We start from the raw sequence: 22,572 nt of genomic DNA, 5'->3' as shown, positions 1-22,572 counted from the left end.
AAAAAATTAGAATAATAATTAAAAATTAAAGAAAAACAAAACATGACGGATATATGAATAAACTAATTTATACGCTTTGAAACGTATTAATAATATTTTTTTTTTTATTATGGGAACTAATTTATTTTCGACTAAAATATTTATATTAACCAACTAGTCTTTTTAAATTCATATACATTGTATTTATTACTATCATGATTCACATTGTTTTTGCTTACATAAAGGAGGACATTGAGGATGGCGAAGATTTCGTGGACCAACCATTCCTTCTTGTAATCTAGCACATTCGCTCATCCATATAGCAACGCTTGCTACTTCTTCTGCGGATAAACGAGGTCCTATACCTATAAAATATATTGTACATAATATACATAATATATTATATATGCAATATATATATTTATCCTATATGTATATGTATCTTAAAAAATTGAATTAATCTTAACTCATAACAAACATGATAAATAAACAAAAATTAAGTCGAAACAAAATGGAGAATTAATTAATGAGGACGATAATTATGAAATTATTAAAATAAAAAGAAAATACCTGGAATATTTGGATAATACGAAATTAACTGAGTATTAGCAATTCTGATTTTTTTTCGTTCCTTAATCAATGATACGTCTCTTTTATCGGACGAATTTTCGGTATTTACGTCATCTTGAATTACGCCTTTTTGCTTATCTTCATTTTTCGATGATTTTTCATGAGCATCCTTCGAATTATAGGATTTACTTGGTTCTATTGTAAGATCAGAAGCATTACTGTCTTCCTCGCGTTTCAATGTACTATCTGATGTGGATTCCATTGTGTTATTAGTACTCGAGATTTTATCTTCGACATTGTTCGAATCATCTTCCCGCGTCGAACAACTCCCGCTAATTTCTGGCGATAATATTACTATGGGAGTCAAATCAATGATTAAATATTTGATTCGTTATTAAAAAAAAAAGGGAATGTATAATCGAATGATCAAAAAAGAGTTTGTAGTTTTTTATTTGGCACAAAATGAATGAAAATCAATACGTGATACTTACTATTTGAGGAATCAGCAGCTTCCTTAGAGATTAATTCCAAATCTAAATTGACATCAGCTTCAGTATCTTGACTAGCGATCGAATATACACGATCAACGGAGATGTTATTATCGAGGGACTCGTGTATTTTTGAAGACGAGCTACTGTTAGACTCATCGAATACAAGAAATTCTGTTGGATCTTCTTCCGATGAACTTCTTTCGCTACCATCGCATCTAAGACCAGCTAAGTATCTATAAATAAGATTAAAATGATCTCCATATGTATTATCTACGATTTATTGAAAATATATTCAAATGTATTATTTACAAGACTTTTTTTGTTTTATAAAACACACACAGACCCATAAATTTCCATGAATAATGTAACTGGAACCATAGCCGATCCACCGTCAGGTTCGTGAGTAAATAATTCGCAGATCATAATCATTGTCTCGCGTAAACTAGATCCTAAAAGACCAACAGCTATTGCCAAGAACTTCTTAACTTGGCACTTTCGACGAAATTTCCCTATCATCATTATCAGATTTAATTCTTTACGATCGAGACATAAGCATTCCCAACGACGTGAGATAACATCGATGGACAATGTTTTGTTGTAATCTAAATAACCACAAATATATTTTATCTTTCTATCTACTTATTTCTTATTTCTACTTACTTATTTCTATTTCTTTTCTTTTCTATTTATATCTATGGTAATTAAATAAGTATCTATGCTAACTATATACAAAATGAGATCATTCGACTTTACTTATTCCACTTATTTCTGCTTGTATTTTCGTCTTTATCTAAACTAATTAAATAAGTATCTATTTTAGTTATTTACAAAATCAGATTATTCAACAGTTAATTTTTTTACTTCTTTTATTTATTTCTATTAACATTTCTATATTAATTTTAAATAGTATTTTAATATAATAGCTGTCATAATTGTATAAGAAATGAAATCGTTCAGCGATTTATTTTTTTAGGAATAACATAATTTCATAAGATCAAAGAAAATAAATGATAATTATTCGTACCTCCAAATTGACGAAGAAGAACTCTAAGAAAGCCGAGTGTTAGACCAGAAGCTGTACTAGGTGGTGGATATTCGAGTCTCAATTTTACTGGTGGTTCCTCGCCATCAGCCAACGCACGAAAATATGCACTGGACCATCTCAGAAGATCGTAGGGCTGGGTTCGAATAGCTGCCTTACAAAATTGTTTCAATATCGTTGGCAATCTTGGTGGTATCGTCACCTCTTGACCAGAAATCGCTTGTTCTATCAATGGCATTGTTGTTGAAAGTTATTCAATCAATCAACATGTAGTCACGATAAAGTACTATCTAACAATCTCCTCGAATTCGAACTTTCAAGTAGGAATCGCACTGGTAAATGTAATAACGTAAACGAGCTGTGGCTTAAACTCATTGTGTTGTTCTTTCTTACTATTCTAGATCACCAAGGAAACGACGTTTGGCTAAACGATATTGCAGGGAAATCAATATTGTTAGCGGACAGCACGTGTTCTAATTTTTAAACGAATACCAACAGTCTTATTTAGAACAATATTAACATTGGTTCCTTTTTTAACTCTAATAATATTTCAAGTTCAATTTCAAGTTCATATTTTAATAGAAATTCGTAAATGATTTAGTTATGAAAATTTCTAAAAAGAAGAAAAGAAAAACAAATAGTATATTTGGAATATTAATTGGCTAATTAGAATTTTACCTATTTCTAAAATAATAAGAAAACCATTGTTATGTTACCCATGACGCACGAATATATATATATATATATATATATATATATATATATATGCATCCCCTTACAATACTAGAGTATCTCGACCTGTTAATTTTATCAAACTGGGGTTGTGATTATGACCACCATGCGGGTGCCCAGCTTTTGAATTTGACCGCACTCCAGCACGGAATCCCACGATTCTCTTTGTCGACGAACTTTTTCGAACCAGTCATCGACTCGTCATCACTTTTAGTAAAATTAAGTATCCTGTAAAAAGTACAATGATCCAGAAGGGTACCCGTATATTTTTCAATGTTAATGTCGATGACGTGCCATAGGGTAGCACGCGACTCTAATTATTTCATTAAATGGCTTCTAAAGTATGCGTACTATTCTAGGGTTAATCAAACTTTCGTTAGAATGATTGAGACTATTTTATTCATATATATATATATGTATATTACATGTACGTATATCAAGATAATATTTACAAATAAGAAAAAGAAATTATTTCTGGAACTAAATAAAGTTACGACATATTAACCGTGACGAAAGAATGCTAACGATTTTTCATTGAGATCCTATGTTGCATCTGCGTATATATTTCCAGCTTGTACACCCTTCGCTTGAGAAAATCCAACGAAGTTCGACAATACCTTCAACGGTTCAATCGTGAGAAACGAGGGGGAAAAGTCTTTTAAAAGGAGAGCATTTTCTTTTTGGCGGGAAGTTTCATATTGTTAAGAAGTACATATGTACTTTTTCCATTTTCTTTTCAATCGATTGTATATATGTGTATGTATGTATATATACCTATATACGTAGATACATATTAAATCAACGAGAAAATTCAAACGAAGAGTTTGCAAGATTTTCACACGCTCTGAATCGAACCCCGCCATTTTTAAAACCCGTTTGTTTGATATTACGAAAGGGATGATCTTTGAAAAAAAAAAAAACAAAAAGAAGGGAACAAGGATGCGCCGGTAAAAGACGTTCCCACAGTGTTTCATTCTTATGGTGTTCTTATTATGTAAATTTCGAAGAGCACGTGCCTCTTTGGTAACGTCTTTTCTAGCACAAAGATCGTAGTTTCTTACTTTCTATGGGGAAGAAGAGAAATGGTCCACGATAAATGGTCAACGTCCAGTAAGACCTGTGTAACTGGATCCCAAATCTCGCCTGAGGGGTATTCGCACGGCTATTTAAATTGCTGTAAAAAAAAAAGGAAAAAATAGATTTCGTCGATTTAACTTCCAGTTCTTTCGAATTTAACTGCGCATTTTCTTTTATGTAAGTTCATCTAACGTTTTGATCTATTGTGTAACTCTTCTGAATTATTAATGCAAAGAAATAACCGTTGAATATACATAATATATATATATATATATATATATATATATATATATATATATATAGAGAGAGAGAGAGAGAGAGAGAGAGAATGGATATCTTTAATTATGTTTTGTAATATTATTTTTCTTCAAGATTTGAAAGAAATATTTTCATTTCAGAGACTGTAATGACAAGGAATGTAAAAATAATAAAAAGTAGCTCTTTTATTACGACATAAAAATATAAAAAGAACAGAACTATTACAAATAGAAAACAGAAACTATTGCAAATATGATTAATACGGCACTAACAAATTTATTATTATTTTTAGATAGAGGATTATTGTACTTGGAAAATAATAAAAAATAAATAAAAATTAGATCACCTTTCGATATTCTCATAAATTTTTACGTTGAGTTGTACGTCGGTTAAACATGGATAAAATCGGCTTATCGTAAGCGAATGGCACCTGGAAATAAGGGTCCTCCTTTTGGATGGATCTGCAGGGTTCGTTCCCATCGTCGAAGGGAAAAGAAGAGAAAAGAGAAAAGCGAACTTTGACGCAACAGGCACGAGACGTAGGAACAGGTATAAGGAACCGACTGAGGGATATCTGTTAGGGGGTCGATTTCTCCCCTTGTCAGGGTGAGATCACGAACAACGTTGGTTAACGTAGGGGAAGGGGGAAACAGAAGCAGAAATAGAAGCACAGAAGCAGAAGAAGAAGAAGAAGAAGAAGAGAAGAAGAGGAAGAGGAGAAAGAGAGGGAGAGGTAAAAGGAAAAAAAAAGAAAGAGGGGAGACCAGTCCTGCAGAAGGTAGTATTGTGTTGAAACCGTTTTCCCAGGACCTCCTCTTCCCCTAGAGTACCAATGGGACCCACATATGCGGCCTTGGCTAGGACCCTTCTGGCCATTGCCATGGTATATAAGGGCTGGCAGTGGCAAGCAGAAGCACAGAACAGCTCGATCGTTTGTGGAGAGAGCATCGAGAGAGCATCGTGAGAGCATCGTAAGAGTATCGTGGCTCTTTCCCCTCTCTCCTCTCTCTCCCCTGTCATCAGTTTTCGTCATCGAACATCGTCGTCATCATCTTCGACTATTAAAATCACGGGAGTCAGTGGAAGAGCAGCCATGATCAACGAACGGTGTTAACACGATAACGGAAGGAAGAAGGAGGAGAACAAAGGCAACAAGATGTATCGTCTAATCGGAGGTGTTCCTATTTTTTTCTGTCGCAGATCAATCGACCAACTTGGACCGAACGATAATGGTGAGTCTTGTCTCGGCTTTTTTTGGTATACCTATCAAACGATCTTGGTGCTTCGATAGACTATACTAAAGTTATTTTACATCGTTTAGTTTCTCCGGTTTTATTTATTTTTGGCTTCTGTCGCGAATACATCGACGTTGTTCTGCTTCGTGAACTCTTATAATTTTAATTAATTATATTCCTCGTATTTTCTTCTCCTTTCTATGACATTTTTTCAATACACTTTTGATATTACGAAGAGTATTTACGAAACAGAATACCGTGATAAAAGTATTGTCAAAATTAATGGCATTTGAAATTTTGTCACTCGGCCCTACTCTATCCAGGTACTAAGATCCAATCAAAATTATTTTACAAAATTTTGTTTTAAAATTTTCTCTCCTTACTTTTATTTTTTATTTATTTTATTTTATTTTATTTTTTTTTTATCTATTTATTTGTTTCCCTCTATTAGTTCAGAATCACATTCCTTTTTAGTCTCTATCTTATTTACTTCAAAAGAGTATTGTTTTTTATTTTTTTATTTTCTTTTAATTAATTTCATTATATTCCCAAAAGATGCATACACACATACACATATACGCTCTCACCCAAACTTGTCTGTTAGAAAATAGATATGTAGATACAAATCTGGACATTTATGTCTACCTTGAACGTGATCCCTTTAATTGATAAACGATAGATTAATACCTATCCAACAACTGTGAATCATGTACACACGCGAGATAACTAATAATATTTTTTTTTCCATATCGCCTTGTACTTTTCACAAAAACTATATATAGACATATTAACTCTTAGAAATCTTCTATGTTAGGGTAGTGAAACTATTTTATTAAAAAAGTATTACAATAGTTTGGCACGGTAGTGTAAAACGTATAAATATTCCTAATAACGTAGATTATAAATTAAAAAGAAAGAAAAAGAATTTCATGAATTGCAAGAAATCAATTCGTATTTTAATGCACCTACTGCACACTTTTTATTTTCTTTTTATTATTATTCTTATATTTTTTTTTTTTTTTTTATTATTATTATTTCTTCTTTTTTACATTTTCGAATGTAAGCACGCCGCTTAGTAGTACCTAAACACGTACCTGTTACTGTACATTTTGATAACTACGTCTCATTAATCCATTTTGATAGTGTAATAATAGAAAAAGAAACTTTTTATATAGACTTGAGATCGAACCTTAGCAAGTAGTTAAAGAATAACTAAACGATGCATCTTGTAGTATAATCTGTAAATTTAATTTCTACGTACGTAGTTAGAGCTCCAGATTTTAAGAACTCGACGGACTCCGTTTTACCTATGGATGCCTTTTTTAAACAAATAAACACCAAAAAAAAAGAGAAAATAAAAGAAAATTGATACCGTCGCATGTAAAAGTAGATATTATATTTTATAAGTACGATTTTGATGAACGGTTTTATCCTTTTCGTCTGAATTAAAAAAAATATATATATACACACATATCAAAAAGAAAGAGAGAGAGAGAGAGAGAGAGAGTAACAAAAATAAATCCACGTGAAACAAGATTTTGTTGAAAGGCATATCATTGGATATACTGGCCAAGTTGTCGTCAAAAGTATACTTGATCGTATTACAGTCTGGTAGATCTTAAAATCATTTAGAGCATTTATATATATACATTTTTTTTATATATATATATTTTCATTTTTTTTTATATTATTTTAATTTTTTATTTTTTACATACATATATCTGATAGATGATATACGAACACAGTCGACGACTAAAGACATATTGAGATCATTCATAAAAAGTGATTATAGATTATTATTATAGAAAGACCTAGAAATTAATAATACAAGACTGATTTATATATTAGACACATTAGATTTTATTTTTTTATAACGCAGTACTCTATATATTGATATGATATATCATAAGACAATGATTAAAAAGATTTCATCAATAAATACTTCTGTATTTTGTAACTAATCTGGTGACGTATTTGTATTTTATTTTGAAAGAGTATAAAAAACATATACGATAGTTTGAATTTACAAAATTGTTTTTCAACAAAACTCAAAAACAAGTCAAAATCATATTATTTCTGTGAATGAAAATATTTAATATACAACAATTGAATTATACAAATAGTCACTTTGTCATAGAATATAAAAAAAAAAGTATCAAGACATAAATGCAATCATAATATTGACAGAAATAAAACTTAATATATATGTACGAGTTAACAAATTAATATTACAAAACACAGTTGATCGATCTAACAAATTATATTCAATCATATTTCATGTGTTACATTATCGAAATTTTGACTGATTTAAAAGAAACATAATTTATAATAAACGAGGGTACTCTGTTTTTATAAAATCAGTATGAAATAACTGGATTAATAATATTTTTTATATTGAAACAAATTAGTAACCAAACAGATTAATTGATAAAATTCAAATTAATTAACCAGATAAATGAAATATATTGCATCAAGTTAACAAGATTATTTTGGTTTTAATTTATTATCAAAAAATTATAAATATTCTCGATATTAAACAAAAGAATAATGTTGAATCAGACACCATATTTATTTGTTAATTATTACAATCAGTGATTCAATCAATAGAATGATTATGTCAGTTTCTCAAAAAATTTTCGGCTTTTTTAAATTAATTAAATTTTCAAATTTTACCGACTTTTTCAATCATTGTATTGGATTATCAATAACAAATTTCAGAGATCACTGATATCATGAAAATTATAAATAAAACATATTAATTAAAATGATTTTATAAAAATTTATGATTAAACCATTTTCACAATCAACTAACACACATATACATACTTTCGCTTACAATTCAGCATACGTTCGTACATAATAGATGGCTTATCAATCGAAATAATTAGAAAATAAATAAAACGAAACATTCTCTGGATATAATAATTTAGAATAATATTGCAGTAAAATTTTGGATTTTATTTTTCCATAATATGAAGTATAGTAGATATTTTGAATGCACTTAAATATTTCGAAAAAATTTTAATCCATAGAAAAAATAAATAAAAAATAATTCGATTTGGAATAATAAAAAACTTAATCATTTTGAAATCTTTTAGCCATACAAAAAAATAAATAAAAAGATATTAAACTTGAATTAACAAAATAATATAGAAAAATATATATAAAAAAATATGAATTTGGATTAACAAAATAATAATACAACGATTTGATTAAACAATACATATATACGTACATATTTCAAAACTTTATTGATCAATAATTACAAAACTATCATTACTGGACAATACAAATTCGAATTTTTTTCGACATCATTAAAATTCAGTTTCGTTGGATCAATTGGTAAATATCAACTAAAAAAATAACTAGATATCAACAATTATAAACAGTGCACAATTTATATATTATTACTGACAAACATAAAAAAGAAATACTAAATCGAAGAAAAATCATTTTGGCAATCATTAAAATTCGCTTCAGTGATCTCATGAAAAATAAAGTTTACCGATAGAAACTTAACATAATAAACATGAATGAATTTGACAGAACAGTTCTATAATACTTGTATCATTAACAAAGATTCTGATTAACTCATTATATCATCAAATTATAAATAAAATCATAATGAGATTTCTGTGTAATAGAACAGATTTTCAAGAAAATGGTTTATTATTTGAATATCATTGATTGTTAATGATTGAAATCATGAATCAAACCAAATTATGTGTATCAAACAGAAAAACAAACAATGATTTAACTCTTTTAATATTAAAATTTTAATTAACAGTTGAATTAAAATACCGGAAAAAGAAAAACCAATTCACATAATAATGAATCTATTGAATGATATAATAATAACATTGTTATTTAAATATGTTCTCTCACTTTCGAAAACAACTACACGGAAATATGGAAAGTAATGTTAATTATATGCATATTTATTCATCCATTGTATACATACTTCCGTAAGAGCAGCCGGTGTGACGATTATTCCTATTTTCATTGACCATTCGGAAACCGGAAGTGAACTACCCCTGGATCGTATTCTCATAGAGTAAATAGCGCGAAACGAACGTTTACCCCTCTCTTTCAGACTAACAAATTATATTCACTGGCATTGTTGTTACGATAAAACAAAAATCTATAGATTAAATTTCCATACATCAAAATTTCATTCAGTTTAACAAAATTACCGCCATTTTGACCGATCATCCGATTTAACTAATCATAATAGAAACATTCAAAAAATTTTTTTCAATCGGTATTATCAAAAAAATCTTTCATAAAAATACAAATATTCTCAAAAATGATTCCCTAAATATCATCCAATATTATACAAATCTAATTTAAATGAGTTATAATAAAATTCATTTTAACACATATTGAAACGAAATAAGTCATATAAAAAAAAAATGTAATTCATATTCTGATAGAAAAGGAAATAGTATTTCTTATAAAGTGGAAGTAATCAGACAGCAAATGTCCCATAAAAATTACCAATTCTAACTTTAAAGAAAGATATAATAATCATTTTTTGTACAAAATATAACAAAAAATAATCTGGTATAATATTTTAATTTTTCAACATAAAAGGACAGAAGCAAAATAAATCTTTCCAGGTACAGCTTTTCAGGGGTAGAAATTTGATACGCCAAAGATTTCTTTTTAGTAATTTTTCTACCTGCTAGATAACTTACCTATTCAACCATACGGAATATAGTAGCACACATACCTGTATCATTCACCAAAGAGTTATAAGAATTTGATATGAAGTTTAAATTTTCAATCTGAAATTCAATGACAGTTACGTATTATATTGGACATCGATTTAATTTATTGAAAAACAGAGTACCTTCATTTAAAATTCTAATTCTATAGAAATTGATAATAAATAGATTTTGGATTTATATAAATCACGCCACGTATTTAACAGAACAAACATAATAGTTCTTCTTTTGTACAAATATAGTCGAAATCTGAATATAGATATATTTTAAACGTTTGGCTAATGATATCAAAGATATATATTACTGTCAAAGTTTATAAAAAAATTTGAATATTAAACAAAAAGAAAGATCTGTACAAGACACTCGAATAGATTAAAAAAAGACAATTCTGGATAGCTAATGGAAAATAAAAACCGCCGATAAATATCAATAATATAAAAAACGAAAACCAAACTGAAGAAAAAGAACTGAACATACATAAAAATCCTTTTAAGAACATAACCCTTTTCATTATCCGATTTGAAAGACCAGGTAATTCAAGAAAAAAATTTGAAAAAATTCAAGCTTACTATCAATTCTTAACCCTTTGTTTTACGAGACCGCAGCTGGGCCAGTCAAAAATAGGGCAGCATAGTGAACAAAAAAAATAAAATAAATAAAGAAAGAAAGAAAGAAAGAAAAAAAGAACGATCACAATAAAAATAAAAAAGAAGCAAAAAATAAAAGAAAACAGATGCAACGAAGAATCGTGAAATATCGTATGCAATCGCGAATCCGAATGATTATTACAAGCGGAAATGAAGATCGAGTTCTCGTCGAAAGTTTGGAAGGAGAGAAGGAGAGAAAGGAAAAAGAAAGAAAAAAGAGAAAAAGAAAAAAAGAAAGAAAGAAATCTGATCCTCTGACCGAAGAAAATGACAAAGGGACTAGCGAGGCCGCTACATGACACATATACACACATATACTTATATGTGTGTAGGTATAAGGATTTAAGAAACGACAAAAGGACCAAGTGACCCTATCCCATAAAGAAAGAAGTTCCTCTCTCGTTTCTCTCTTTAACCAGACGTAGAAATGCACGCACACATAGAAATTAAACAAAACACACGTACTTCCATGCGCACCTCGTTCCATTTTCGTATTCGATGATATAATTTTAGAGGTTTTCAAAGAGAGCAAGCAAGCAAGCAAGCAAGCCAGTCAGTCATTCAGTCAGTCACATTTCCTTTCTTATCGACCTCCATTCTGGCAAATGCAAATCGTTCACGGAAATACCGACTTGTGTTCACACAACCCCCTTTCTCCCTCATCCCCCATTAATCCATTCAATCCTTAACAAACTAGAACTCTCTCACTTCGTATTCTAGACTAGTCAAAAGTATTGTACAAATGATATCTTCCTTGAATACTTTTTCGTTTAACTTTATTCCATTTAACATCGTTTTCTTTCAATGAAATTTTTTTCTTCCTAGTGTTCTTTTTTTCTGGCAACTCGTACTTTCATCATTACTATGATCATCATCAACATCATTATCATCGTCATCATCGTTATAATCATTTCCTAATTTCAACGCCTTACTTACTGAACCTCTTTTTTCCCCTAGTGTGTTTTTTCGTAGCTAACGCTCACACCTTTCCAGGTAACGACGCTCGATACATCCTGGCGGACTACACGAGGAACGGAATTCAACAGGACCACTACTTGGATAATTGGAAGCCAATGAGGACGCAGAATCAACGAGTGCAGCTAGAATTAATCTCTATATAGTAATCATTGCTTAGTTATTTGAGAAGAAGAAAAAGAAGAAGAAAAAGAAGAAGAGGAAGAAAAAGAAGAATACTTGCGGTAATAAGAATTATGGAAGACAATGAAGATAATCAAGATAATCAAGAAGATAAGGACTGTTCCGGATCATCAAGTGAATTATTCAACGCTCTACGTAGGATTTTTTAAGAAGACCATGAGGATATTTATTTTGTGGGAATCTATAAATTTCATCATACTCGTTGATTGATCCCTTCTGTTGTTGTTGTTGTTATTGTTATTTGTACATTAAACAGGATTCAATTTGCATTTATTTAAATAATAGAAAAACTAACAATTGATAAACAAAATTTATTAACAAATATGGATGCTTGAAAGTAATCAAAGGAAACAATTTCTATTGGAAAACTCATACAGGCATCATGAAAATATTTCTTCAGAAGAATGACTCTCTTCAATACCTGTAATAACATTAAAGTTATCTGATATAAACTGATATGGGTTACATCGAATAGAAGAAAATATTTGAAAAATCATTTGACCATACAAAATATGGTCATTAAGAAGTGGAATATAAACAAATTTCAAAGTAATATCAAAAGAAGCAACATAGAAAAAATCGAAGGAAACTTGCAGATTCAAGTTAACAGTTTCTTTTCTATTTATAGAGTTAATAATGCAAATATCGAATATCAAACATCAAATTTTTTTTGTTCTAATAAACAAAGACAATATAAGATAATTTAAAAAGGAAGAAAAATTCAAAGAGTCAACCATACCTTAGAAAAAAGAAGAAAAAAAAGAATAAGTAATAACAAAGATAAAGAAGATCGCTAAAAACATCTATAATAATATCTATAAAAAAAATTGTAAAGAAAACAGACGAAAGTACTTCAATATCTATCGTAATATTTACAAAAAAAAAAAAAAGTATAAAAAAGGTAAACGAAAATATCTAAATCTCTGCAGAAAAGAAATTGTAAGAAGATGAACAAAGATAAAAATAACTAAACACCAATTGAAATATTTGCAAAAAAGAAATAAAGAAGATAAATGAAAATATCTAAGTAACAATTGAAATATCTGAAGAAAAGAAATTGTAAAGAAGACAAACGAGAATATTTAAATATTAATTGAAATGTCTACAAAAAAATTATAAAGACAAATGAAAATATCTTAATATCAATTGAAATATCTGCAAAAATAAATCGTTAAAAAGAAAAACGAAAATATCCAAATATCAATTAAAATATCTGCAAAAATAAATCGTAAAGAAGAAAGACGAAAGTGTCTAAATATCAATTAAAATGTCTTCAAAAATAAATCGTAGAGAAGAAAAATGAAGATATCTAAATATCGATTGAAATATCTGCAAAAATAAATTGTAAAGAAGAAAAACGAAAATATCTAAATATCAATTGAAATGTCTGCAAAAATGAAATCATAAAGAAAAAACACAAAAATATCTAAATATCAATTGAAATATTTGCAAAAATTAATCGTAGAGAAGAAAAATGAAGATATCTACATATCGATTGAAATATCTGCAAAAATAAATCGTAAAGAAGAAAAACGAAAATATCTAAATATCAATTAAAATGTCTCGAAAAATGAAATCATAAAGAAAAAAAAACAAAAATATCTAAATATCAATTGAAATATTTGCAAAAATAAATCGTAGAGAAGAAAAATGAAGATATCTACATATCGATTGAAATATTTGCAAAAATTAATCGTAAAGAAGAAAAACGAAAATATCTAAATATCAATTGAAATGTCTGCAAAAAAGAAATTGGAAAGAAGAAAAAGGAAAATATCTAAACATCAATTGAAATATCTGCAAAAAGAAATCGTAAAGAAGAAAAAAGAAAATATCTAAATATCAATTGAAATGTCTGCAAAAAAGAAATTGGGAAGAAGAAAAACGAAAATATCTAAACATCAATTGAAATATTTACAAATAAAATCGAGAAGAAAAGTGAAGATATCCAAATATCAATTGAAATATCTGCAAAAATAAATCGTAAAACGAAAATATCTAAATATCAATTGAAATATCTGCAAAAATAATTCGTAAAGAAAAAAAATGAAAATATTTATATACCAATTGAAATATTTGCAAAAATTAATCGTAAAGAAGAAAAACGAAGATATCTAAATATCGATTGAAATATCTGCAAAAAATAAATCGTGAAGAAGAAAAACGAAGATATCCAAATATCAATTGAGATCTCTGCAAAAATAAATCGTAAAGAAGAAAAACGAAAATGTCTAAATATCAATTAAAATGTCTGCAAAAAAAAAATCATAAAGAAAAAAAACGAAAATATCCAAACATCAATTGAAATGTCTGCAAAAACGAAATCGTAAAGAAGAAAAATGAAAATATCTGAATACCAATTGAAATATTTGCAAAAGTAAATCGTAAAGAAGAAAAACGAAGATATCTAAATATCGATTGAAATATCTCCAAAAAAGGAATCGTGAAGAAGAAAAACGAAAATATCTAAATATCAATGGAAATATCTGCAAAAAAGAAATCCTAAAGAACATAAACAAAAATATCTAAATATCAACTGAAATGTTTGCAAAAAAAAAATCGTACAAAAGAAAAACGAAAATCAATTGAAATATCTGTAAAAATAAATCGTAAAGAAGAAAAATGGAAATATCTAAATATCAGTTGAAATATTCACAAAAATAAATCTTAAAGAAGAAGAACAAAAATGTCTAAATGTCAATTGAAATATCTGTCAGAAGAAAGCATAAAAAAGATAGATGAAAATATTTACAAAAATATCTACTTCAAAAAAGAAGTGATAGTTGAAAGTACCGAATGAAATTCAATGCTGCACTCGTAAAGGAAAAAACAAACAAACAAACAAAAAATAAAAAGAAACAAATATACAGGAAAAGAAACGGGACTCTTTTCAGACCCTAATTCTTCGATACATTCATTAAATATTCTTCAATGACCAGGACAGAGAATGAAAAGCATCATTATAAATGAATCAAAAATATCACATATACTCGTGGCAAAACATCTCAAACCTCGACAACAATAAAAACAATTCGATCAAATTACTTCGAAGCGTCGCTTTGTGGTACATCGTTTGTTATATCAATCAAAATATCAATCAAAATATTTCACAGCAGTGACTCATAAGAAAAACAATAATCGATCGTTTGATGATTCAAGTCAGTTACCAAAAACAATGAATGATCTTTACTCACAAGAAATTTAACTTACTTAATCGATAAAAAACCAATTTCAACAAGCAGAATACGCACACAACAGATTTCGTTAGATATTTTACATCTTTAATTTACAGAAAGGACAACGAAATTCACGCTTTTTCGTTATAAAAAAATAATAATAATAAAATAAAGGAGAAGATAAAGAAAAGAAAACAAGAAAAACTAACAAGAAGCAAATCAACAATTTTTCATCATCATCGTATGGAATGCATCAAAAGTTCACATCTCTATTTCTAATCTTAAATTCACATGTTTATATCGATTTTTCATCGCTACGTTCGATACCGTAACGAATTCACACGTCGAACGTCAGCTTCATGCAACATAAGAATAATGGATAGAAAAATTCTGACGTCATCAAACATCATATCCGGATTCGTTTCTCTTTTTTTCATTTTCAAACGCATACAATTATTAAAGATATTTGCAAAAGACACAAAGAAATTTACAAAATCATGCCTCTCGATATCACGAATCATGTTATATAGAATCATTTGAAAGGATCATTAATGTTAATTTTCAGTTGGCTATCAGAAGAAAATGGAATTTAGACTCTCCATCGAAACGTTGATTCCGATACGAAGAGTCAAAGCTTATTGTCAAGATTTTTTATTCGCCTATATATATATGTATATATATAGATATATATATGTGTGAAACACAAATTAATGTTTCATTCACAGAGACCATAAGAAACTAGAATTTGTTTGAAAAATAGACTGCAATGAATAGCATCATCAAAGCTAATTCAAAAAATAATCTATATTGCAGTAACACATACACATTTACTTACATTTTATTATGATAGAAATTTGTGATTGATATCAAAAATAGAACGATGAAATATTTACTATTTACATCGAGGCTAAACAGAACAGACAAATCGTTAAATTAATAACAGCATCATCTTACTTCATGATTTTCATCAGAAAAAAAAAGGATATCAATAATGTCTGATCAAACAGGATGATGCAAAGTAATAATAACAAGACAAAGATTATGATTACGTGTCTTCCATTTTGAAGCGTTTACAATACTTCAAAATCAAACTTAAAAGATGCAAGAGATATTAAATTTACTTACTAAGGATAAACTTACTTCTTTAAATTTCAAAACAATTCATTTGTTATATCAAAAAGTAAAAACAAAATCCTAAAATATAGAATGAGCACTGCTGAAACTTCGAAAAATAAACGAAATCATCAATTTAATATTGTTCTAATTATAGAACGATGGTCTCACCAATTCCAAAAGTTATCTATTTCCAAGTTATCTAATTCCAATCAATCTACTCGTATGGAATATATTAAAACAGATATTTTTCATTTTTCTTCCTCGTACACATCACTTCGACGAATAAAATGAAAGAAAATAAAACGAAGAAAAAGTATAGATCAAAAATTGAGATCAATATCTTAGGTAATACTCGATAGAGATATAAATAAACAAATTTATCTAACTATGTTTATAGGCTTGGCTATCGAAAGAGCCAAAAGGATAATATAAACAAATGCTTAAGCCAAAACAACATGAAGAGTCAAGGAACTTCCAAAGATTTAGTTACACGTAGATATTAGAAGCGGATACACGAGGGAACATTCTTCATTCATCGTGGGACCTGAAGTTTTGAGATTGACAAGCATCGTGGGACATATTCACAAAAAAGTAATATATTTTATTTTTCTTATTATTTTTATTTAATTTTATACTATCTGTTCGACATCATTTATTCGATTTAAACAAATATTCAAAAAAATAATATCTAATAATCGATGATATAATATTTATGGAAATATTTATTAAGAAGTAAGTTGCAAAAAAGAACATTGATCATTTGAAATTAATATTATACATTTGTAATCTAAATTATACCGATGTTATTGATACTTAACAAAAGTTCATATCACGAATAAATGAAATATAATTAAAACAATTCTAAAATATTAAATATTTAATGAAAAACTTCAACGACGAACAGATAGATATTAGGTTTATTAAAATAATAGTCTCGTTAGATTTTATTTATATTACGAAGTTTTATATTTTTAATTTTGTGTCAATCTACGACACTCTTGATTTATTTTATATAATTAATTTATATTAGTAAACATTAAATGATTTAGAAATAATTAATAATAGTAAAAACTCACACAGAAGCTCTCTCCACAAAAGTCGTAACAGCTGTTTAGTCATAAGTTTAGCATAGGTTAATATAAGTTTCCCTTATTATTATTTGCTTTTTCCTTTTTTTTTCTATTATTTTATGTTTTTCCATTATTTTTTTCTTTTCTAAATTTGATTATCTCCTTCTGAAATTGCTGACACAACAATACTAATTCTGCAATCAAAAATCATCTTACGTTAGAAATTCAAAAAATTTATATTCAAATAAAATTACAAAACCATTTGTTTTTAATGCCCAATATCGAAGAATTTAACAAAAAATTGAAATAATCAGATAAATTTTCTGAATATATATGTTTTTTTGTCAACAATTTCAAGGTATTACATTTTTTAATTTTTTTCTTTCGTTTTCATTTTTTTTATTTTTATAATTTTAATTTTTCATTTTTCTTTTATTTCTTTTCGTTCATAAAAAAAAGAAAAAACAAAGTATACGAAGTAAAAAAAAAGAAAACCAAAAAAAAAGAAAAAAAAATACACTTACCTCGGCAAATGAATCAAAAAATAATATTCTGATTCATTATTATTATTATTATTATTATTATTATTATTATAAAAATACACGTGAAATATTCCGGTTGTTACTCGATAAACATATTTTAATACAAAACATTGTTAAAGATTTTGCGAGAAAAATGGGAAATAATTATAGTTGTGCGATGTTTGATTGAACATAATGAAATATTTTTTTTTTACGAAATAAAATAAAATAATTAAAAATTATTTCGATTATATAATGAAAAAATTTATATTTTATTTCGTAAAATAAATTGTTCTCTCAAATATCGCGTTCTTACAAAGGTGAAACTTTTTGAACGATCCATAAAGTCATCCGTTTCAAAAAGTCGGCATCTAATTAGGTTACAGTTGTTTTCAGTATTTTTATAGATATATTTTTTTTTTAAGTATACTTTTTATTTCATTTTCATTCTTGCTGAAATGTTTTGTAAAATGGCTCGTTTTTTTCTCACTTTAATATTATTTTAACTAATTATCTCTGAACAACAATGTTTGATCGTAACTTGTTTATACAAAATTAGAAAAATTATTCTTTTAATCATTTAAAAAAATACCATCCATAAATTTATAATATAACATTTTCTTATAATTTATGTTATCATTTAAATTTTCTGAATTACAATAACTTATTTTTTTAATGACAAAATTAAATTTCAATTTTAAATTTCAATAAGAACGAACATATATATTCTCTACTACAGTCAAGTACGATCAAATTTTGCGGACTTAAAATTTGTTTAATTATTTTTTATTTATTGAACGCCGACATTGAAGCTTTAAGTGAGTGACAAACCGGTATATAAGTTTAGGTTTCATTTTTATACGGTGATTGATTACGAAAATATAACGAGCATCGAATTCCAATTAATAGTATTTTTTAAAATTTACGAATTTAGATTTTTACAAAATTAATTTAGGATAAACTTTCAATAGTATAAATAAATTCATTCGGTTTCTGCCAAAGTATCTTAACATTTCATATATATACATTTAGAATAGTTTAAACATAGTTCTTATATCATAAATTACAGAACTTACATATTAAACGTATGATACAGGTATAATCAGAATAATTTATTATAGTTATTTCTAACATTCATAATTTTTTAAATATTACTTTTACAAAGTTCTTTGCTCTAAAATATCACGACAAAAAAAAACAAAAAAAAGAGAACGTGAAAACACATAATATATCAAAATGTATTACGTTGTTAAAAATGTAAAAATAATAAATAGATAAATTGATCGAAATGAAAGAAATCAATTACGATTGATTTAATACTTAATCGTTATTCTATTTAATTTTTTACATATCTTTCCAAAAGTTTTTTTCTTACTATGTACTAACAACTATACATTTTATATTAACTTTTTAGTTTTTAACTAAAATTTATATTAAAGAACTTTATGTTAAGAATATATTTAATATTAGAATATAATAACTATAATTACACTATCGTTCCGTATCAATACGATATATATATACATATATATATATATATATATATATATATATATATATATAATTATACATATATATATAATTAATTATTTTTAAATTACAATTATCAAATCAAATTAACGAAAGGGGGCCCCTCGAAAATTTCATTTTTCTTATTTAAAATTTTTCCAGAGGTGACAAATTTTCCTTTTTTTTTTTCTTCTAAATTAATTTAATTTTGTCAAGCAAAAATTCTCGCATATCAATTCAATAAATTTAAAATTCAATAGCGCAAGATTTGTTATTGATTATGTTAACAAGGAAGGTTTCTCGTTGAGTTATCGTTAATAATCGTTGAATTTCCGTTTGTATTAATAACAATTTGTTCTCTCGTTAAGTTATCTGTTTTCTCATTGATTGTTTGTTAGAAAAATGTGACATTGGTGTTGCATCTTCAATTGTTACATCTTCAATGTTGAGATCATTCTTATATTCTGTTTAACATAAATTCGTTTCATTGAGAATTCTCTGTTTGCAACTGTTTTGTTAATAGCTTCCCATTGAAATCTGTTAAGTTTCATTTGTTAATGTTGTGATACACGTGTTTCTCCGTTAATTCGTTTCATCGTCGCATTTCATTATTCATTGTTTATTGTTAATCTTGTTGAGTTTTCAAAATCATTCTATATTTCAAACAGTTTCTAAAATTTAAGTTTTTGTTTGATCATCGTTGTTACAAAATCCTTCTCTTCTTGTTTTCATTCATATTTATCATTAAGCCATCTTACAAATTCAATATTTTTGCTTCAAAATTTCCATCAGACCATTTCTGCGTTAATACTTATCTTTTGATTCGTTCGATTATAAAAAATTCAGTTTCATTGCCGTCATATCTCTATCATGTTAACCATTCTTGTAATTTTCAAAGAGTTTGAATTAGTTAAAGTTATTTGTTCGTCACATAGTTACCTTGGCTGTTATAATGTTTTTCATCATTACGTTTGTCGGTTGCCTATATTAATTTTTTTATAATTATATTAAGTTTTTATTCATTGAGAAGATTACATTTTTTTCAAACACTTTAAAACAAATTATTATCAAACTACATTTGTTAAAGACGATTGAAATCATTCAAAATTAATAATAATAATTCATAAAATTTAATGAATTTTAAAATAGACATTTTTTAGAAGAGAAGAGAACACACAAGAAAATTACATAAATATAAATAAAATATAAGTCATGGTTTCTTTTTCAGTTAATTCACGCATTAGAAATAAAAACTTACATAGTTTATTTGTTACGAAAAAAGAAAAAAAAAACACGAAAAAAAAGACAGCACTGTTACTCTGTTTTACTTCCGTATTTATATATTGTTTATCATTGTTATAAAAAAGAAAAAAAAGAAAAAAGAACCTATTAACATGTTAAGCAATTACCAATGTTACCTCGAAAATTCAGAAAATTATGCATTAAGAAAAAATGTTTGACACACTTTTCTGAAATATTTTATTCAAGTTAAGTTTACGTTTGTATTTGTTACTCTGTTATGTTAAATTTGATATATAAAAAAGCGCTTGGTCTTAACTTTTATATTCGACAATGCCGATTCACAGCAACATTACCTTCAAGCTCTTCATAAAATCTTCATAAAATATCACGAAAAAAAAAAAATAAAAATGAGTATTGAATGTAAAAGTCTGAATCAGAGGAAATTGTGCGAGAAATACTTGAAACTTTTTATTTTCATTTATTTTTTTTTTTTTTTTATTATTTTCTATATGGTCAAACATCGGCCCTCTCTTCGTTAAATTTCATCATTATTGTTTATCTCGTAGGAAAATATTTTGGTTTCACCGTTAGTGCCTTATATTATTTACTTCATCGTCTTAAATATAATTTGGCAGAAACGGATTAGATATTAAGTAAAACATAGAATAAGAAATTTAAAGTGTGAACTAACGTGCTATTTTACGAGCATGAACTGTATATACAACATACATTTCAATATAAGTTACAAATAAAAATAAAAATATCGTCATAATAAACTTTGTATTAATTCATTTCATTTAATAATCCAATTTTAAAATCAACTCTATCCTTACCTGTATCTTCTCATTTAATAGTGGATAAGTTTTTATTTAATTCACTTGTAAATTAATTAATTAGATTGTATATATCATAAAAAATTGTGCCCCTTACGGTAGGCAACATGCCCATACAGCTACGTTTCACTATATTATATATCATAAGGCGCTTAAAAAAGTTTCTATTAGTTCAATACATAATTTTCTATATTACCAACAGAATATAGAACATTATCTTTCTCTCTCTTTCTCTTTTTAAATGCGATGTATAATTAAATGGTAATAATTTTCAACTAATAAATAATTTCATTATTTATATTAAAATTTTCATAGTTTCCTGTAAATAATTAATAGCAGAAAAACATTCAAAGTGCACGTATGTTAAATCTAACAGAAATAAAAAATGATTTTCTATATAAAAAAAAAATTGTATAACAACTTTTAATGAAAAAAAGAAAAACAAATTATGGATGATATAATTTATAAGTATGCGTGAACTATTATAATATAACAAATGTATTTTTTTCAATCAAACATTATAAAATATTTTCTCAACTTGTTTATCAAGAATGTCAAAACGTAAATAATCTCGGGTTAAAAATGAAAAATTTCTCATGCAAATCCATAAAGAGAAGGAGATCGGACAAAATGATTGGACCTCAACTGACTGTCAAAGAGGGAAGACGCATTTGACTTTCAGCTTTGAACGACGATCTTGATAGAAGGATCGAACGTAAACCGTTAAATCCGATTCGATCTCGGCCTTCTTCTATCCGATTGTCTAACAGTCGATACGTTCTCCAACGTATAAGAACGTATTGAAATTCTAATTCACCAAATATATCATTCCACTACTTCATATACAACTACTTACACGACGTACATTCAGTCCCCTCTCGTGTGACAAATTGAAATATTAGATTCCTGTACGCATCGTCAAGATGTACAATTTTTAAACATCGAAATTGAAGATAATTAATTAGCTCAATAATTAACAAGAATTAGCATTTTGCGTTGACGAACAAAACAAAAAAAGAGAGATATATTTTTTGTAAACAGAAATTTTTATTTTTGACACGGAGTTTTCGATAATAGAATAAATTTTACTCGAACGACCATGAAAGTTACGTTGTAAGAGAAAGAAGAAAAAGAAAGAGAGGAACAAAGAATAAAGACGAATGAGAAGACAGTATTTTTAGTCGCGTGC

At 27.2% G+C, this 22,572-nt stretch overlaps 1 protein-coding gene across 2 annotated transcripts; it reads right to left on the bottom strand.

Annotated features, from left to right (window-relative positions):
• Positions 1–12: 12 nt before the first annotated feature.
• Positions 13–2,447, bottom strand: LOC127062768 (uncharacterized). 2 transcript variants are annotated; one of them, XM_050991475.1, is made up of 5 exons: positions 2,065–2,447; positions 1,384–1,642; positions 1,041–1,273; positions 550–903; positions 13–344 (listed from the first exon to the last, which is right to left on the bottom strand). In XM_050991475.1, exons 1-5 carry the CDS (start codon positions 2,318–2,320, stop codon positions 193–195), a joined length of 1,254 nt encoding a protein of 417 aa, XP_050847432.1. In that variant the 5' UTR covers positions 2,321–2,447; the 3' UTR covers positions 13–192. The 2 variants fall into 2 exon arrangements, with proteins under 2 accessions (XP_050847432.1, XP_050847433.1); XM_050991476.1 differs by having other exon boundaries at positions 550–888.
• Positions 2,448–22,572: the final 20,125 nt, after the last annotated feature.

Source organism: Vespula vulgaris, chromosome 3, assembly GCF_905475345.1.
Source record: "Vespula vulgaris chromosome 3, iyVesVulg1.1, whole genome shotgun sequence".
In the NCBI taxonomy this organism is placed as follows: domain Eukaryota; kingdom Metazoa; phylum Arthropoda; class Insecta; order Hymenoptera; family Vespidae; genus Vespula; species Vespula vulgaris.
Note: the sequence above shows the minus strand (reverse complement) of the source record. Positions and strands in the feature narration are given on the sequence as shown.

Excerpts from the sequence above, each read along its gene's own strand:
- LOC127062768 (XM_050991475.1), bottom strand. The coding sequence starts at position 2,320 with ATGCCATTGATAGAACAAGCGATTTCTGGTCAAGAGGTGACGATACCA. Across the intron at positions 904-1,040 it reads AGCTGCTGATTCCTCAAATA|TAATATTATCGCCAGAAATT; the intron begins GTAAGTATCACG and ends TGACTCCCATAG. Across the intron at positions 345-549 it reads GTATTATCCAAATATTCCAG|GTATAGGACCTCGTTTATCC; the intron begins GTATTTTCTTTT and ends TATATTTTATAG.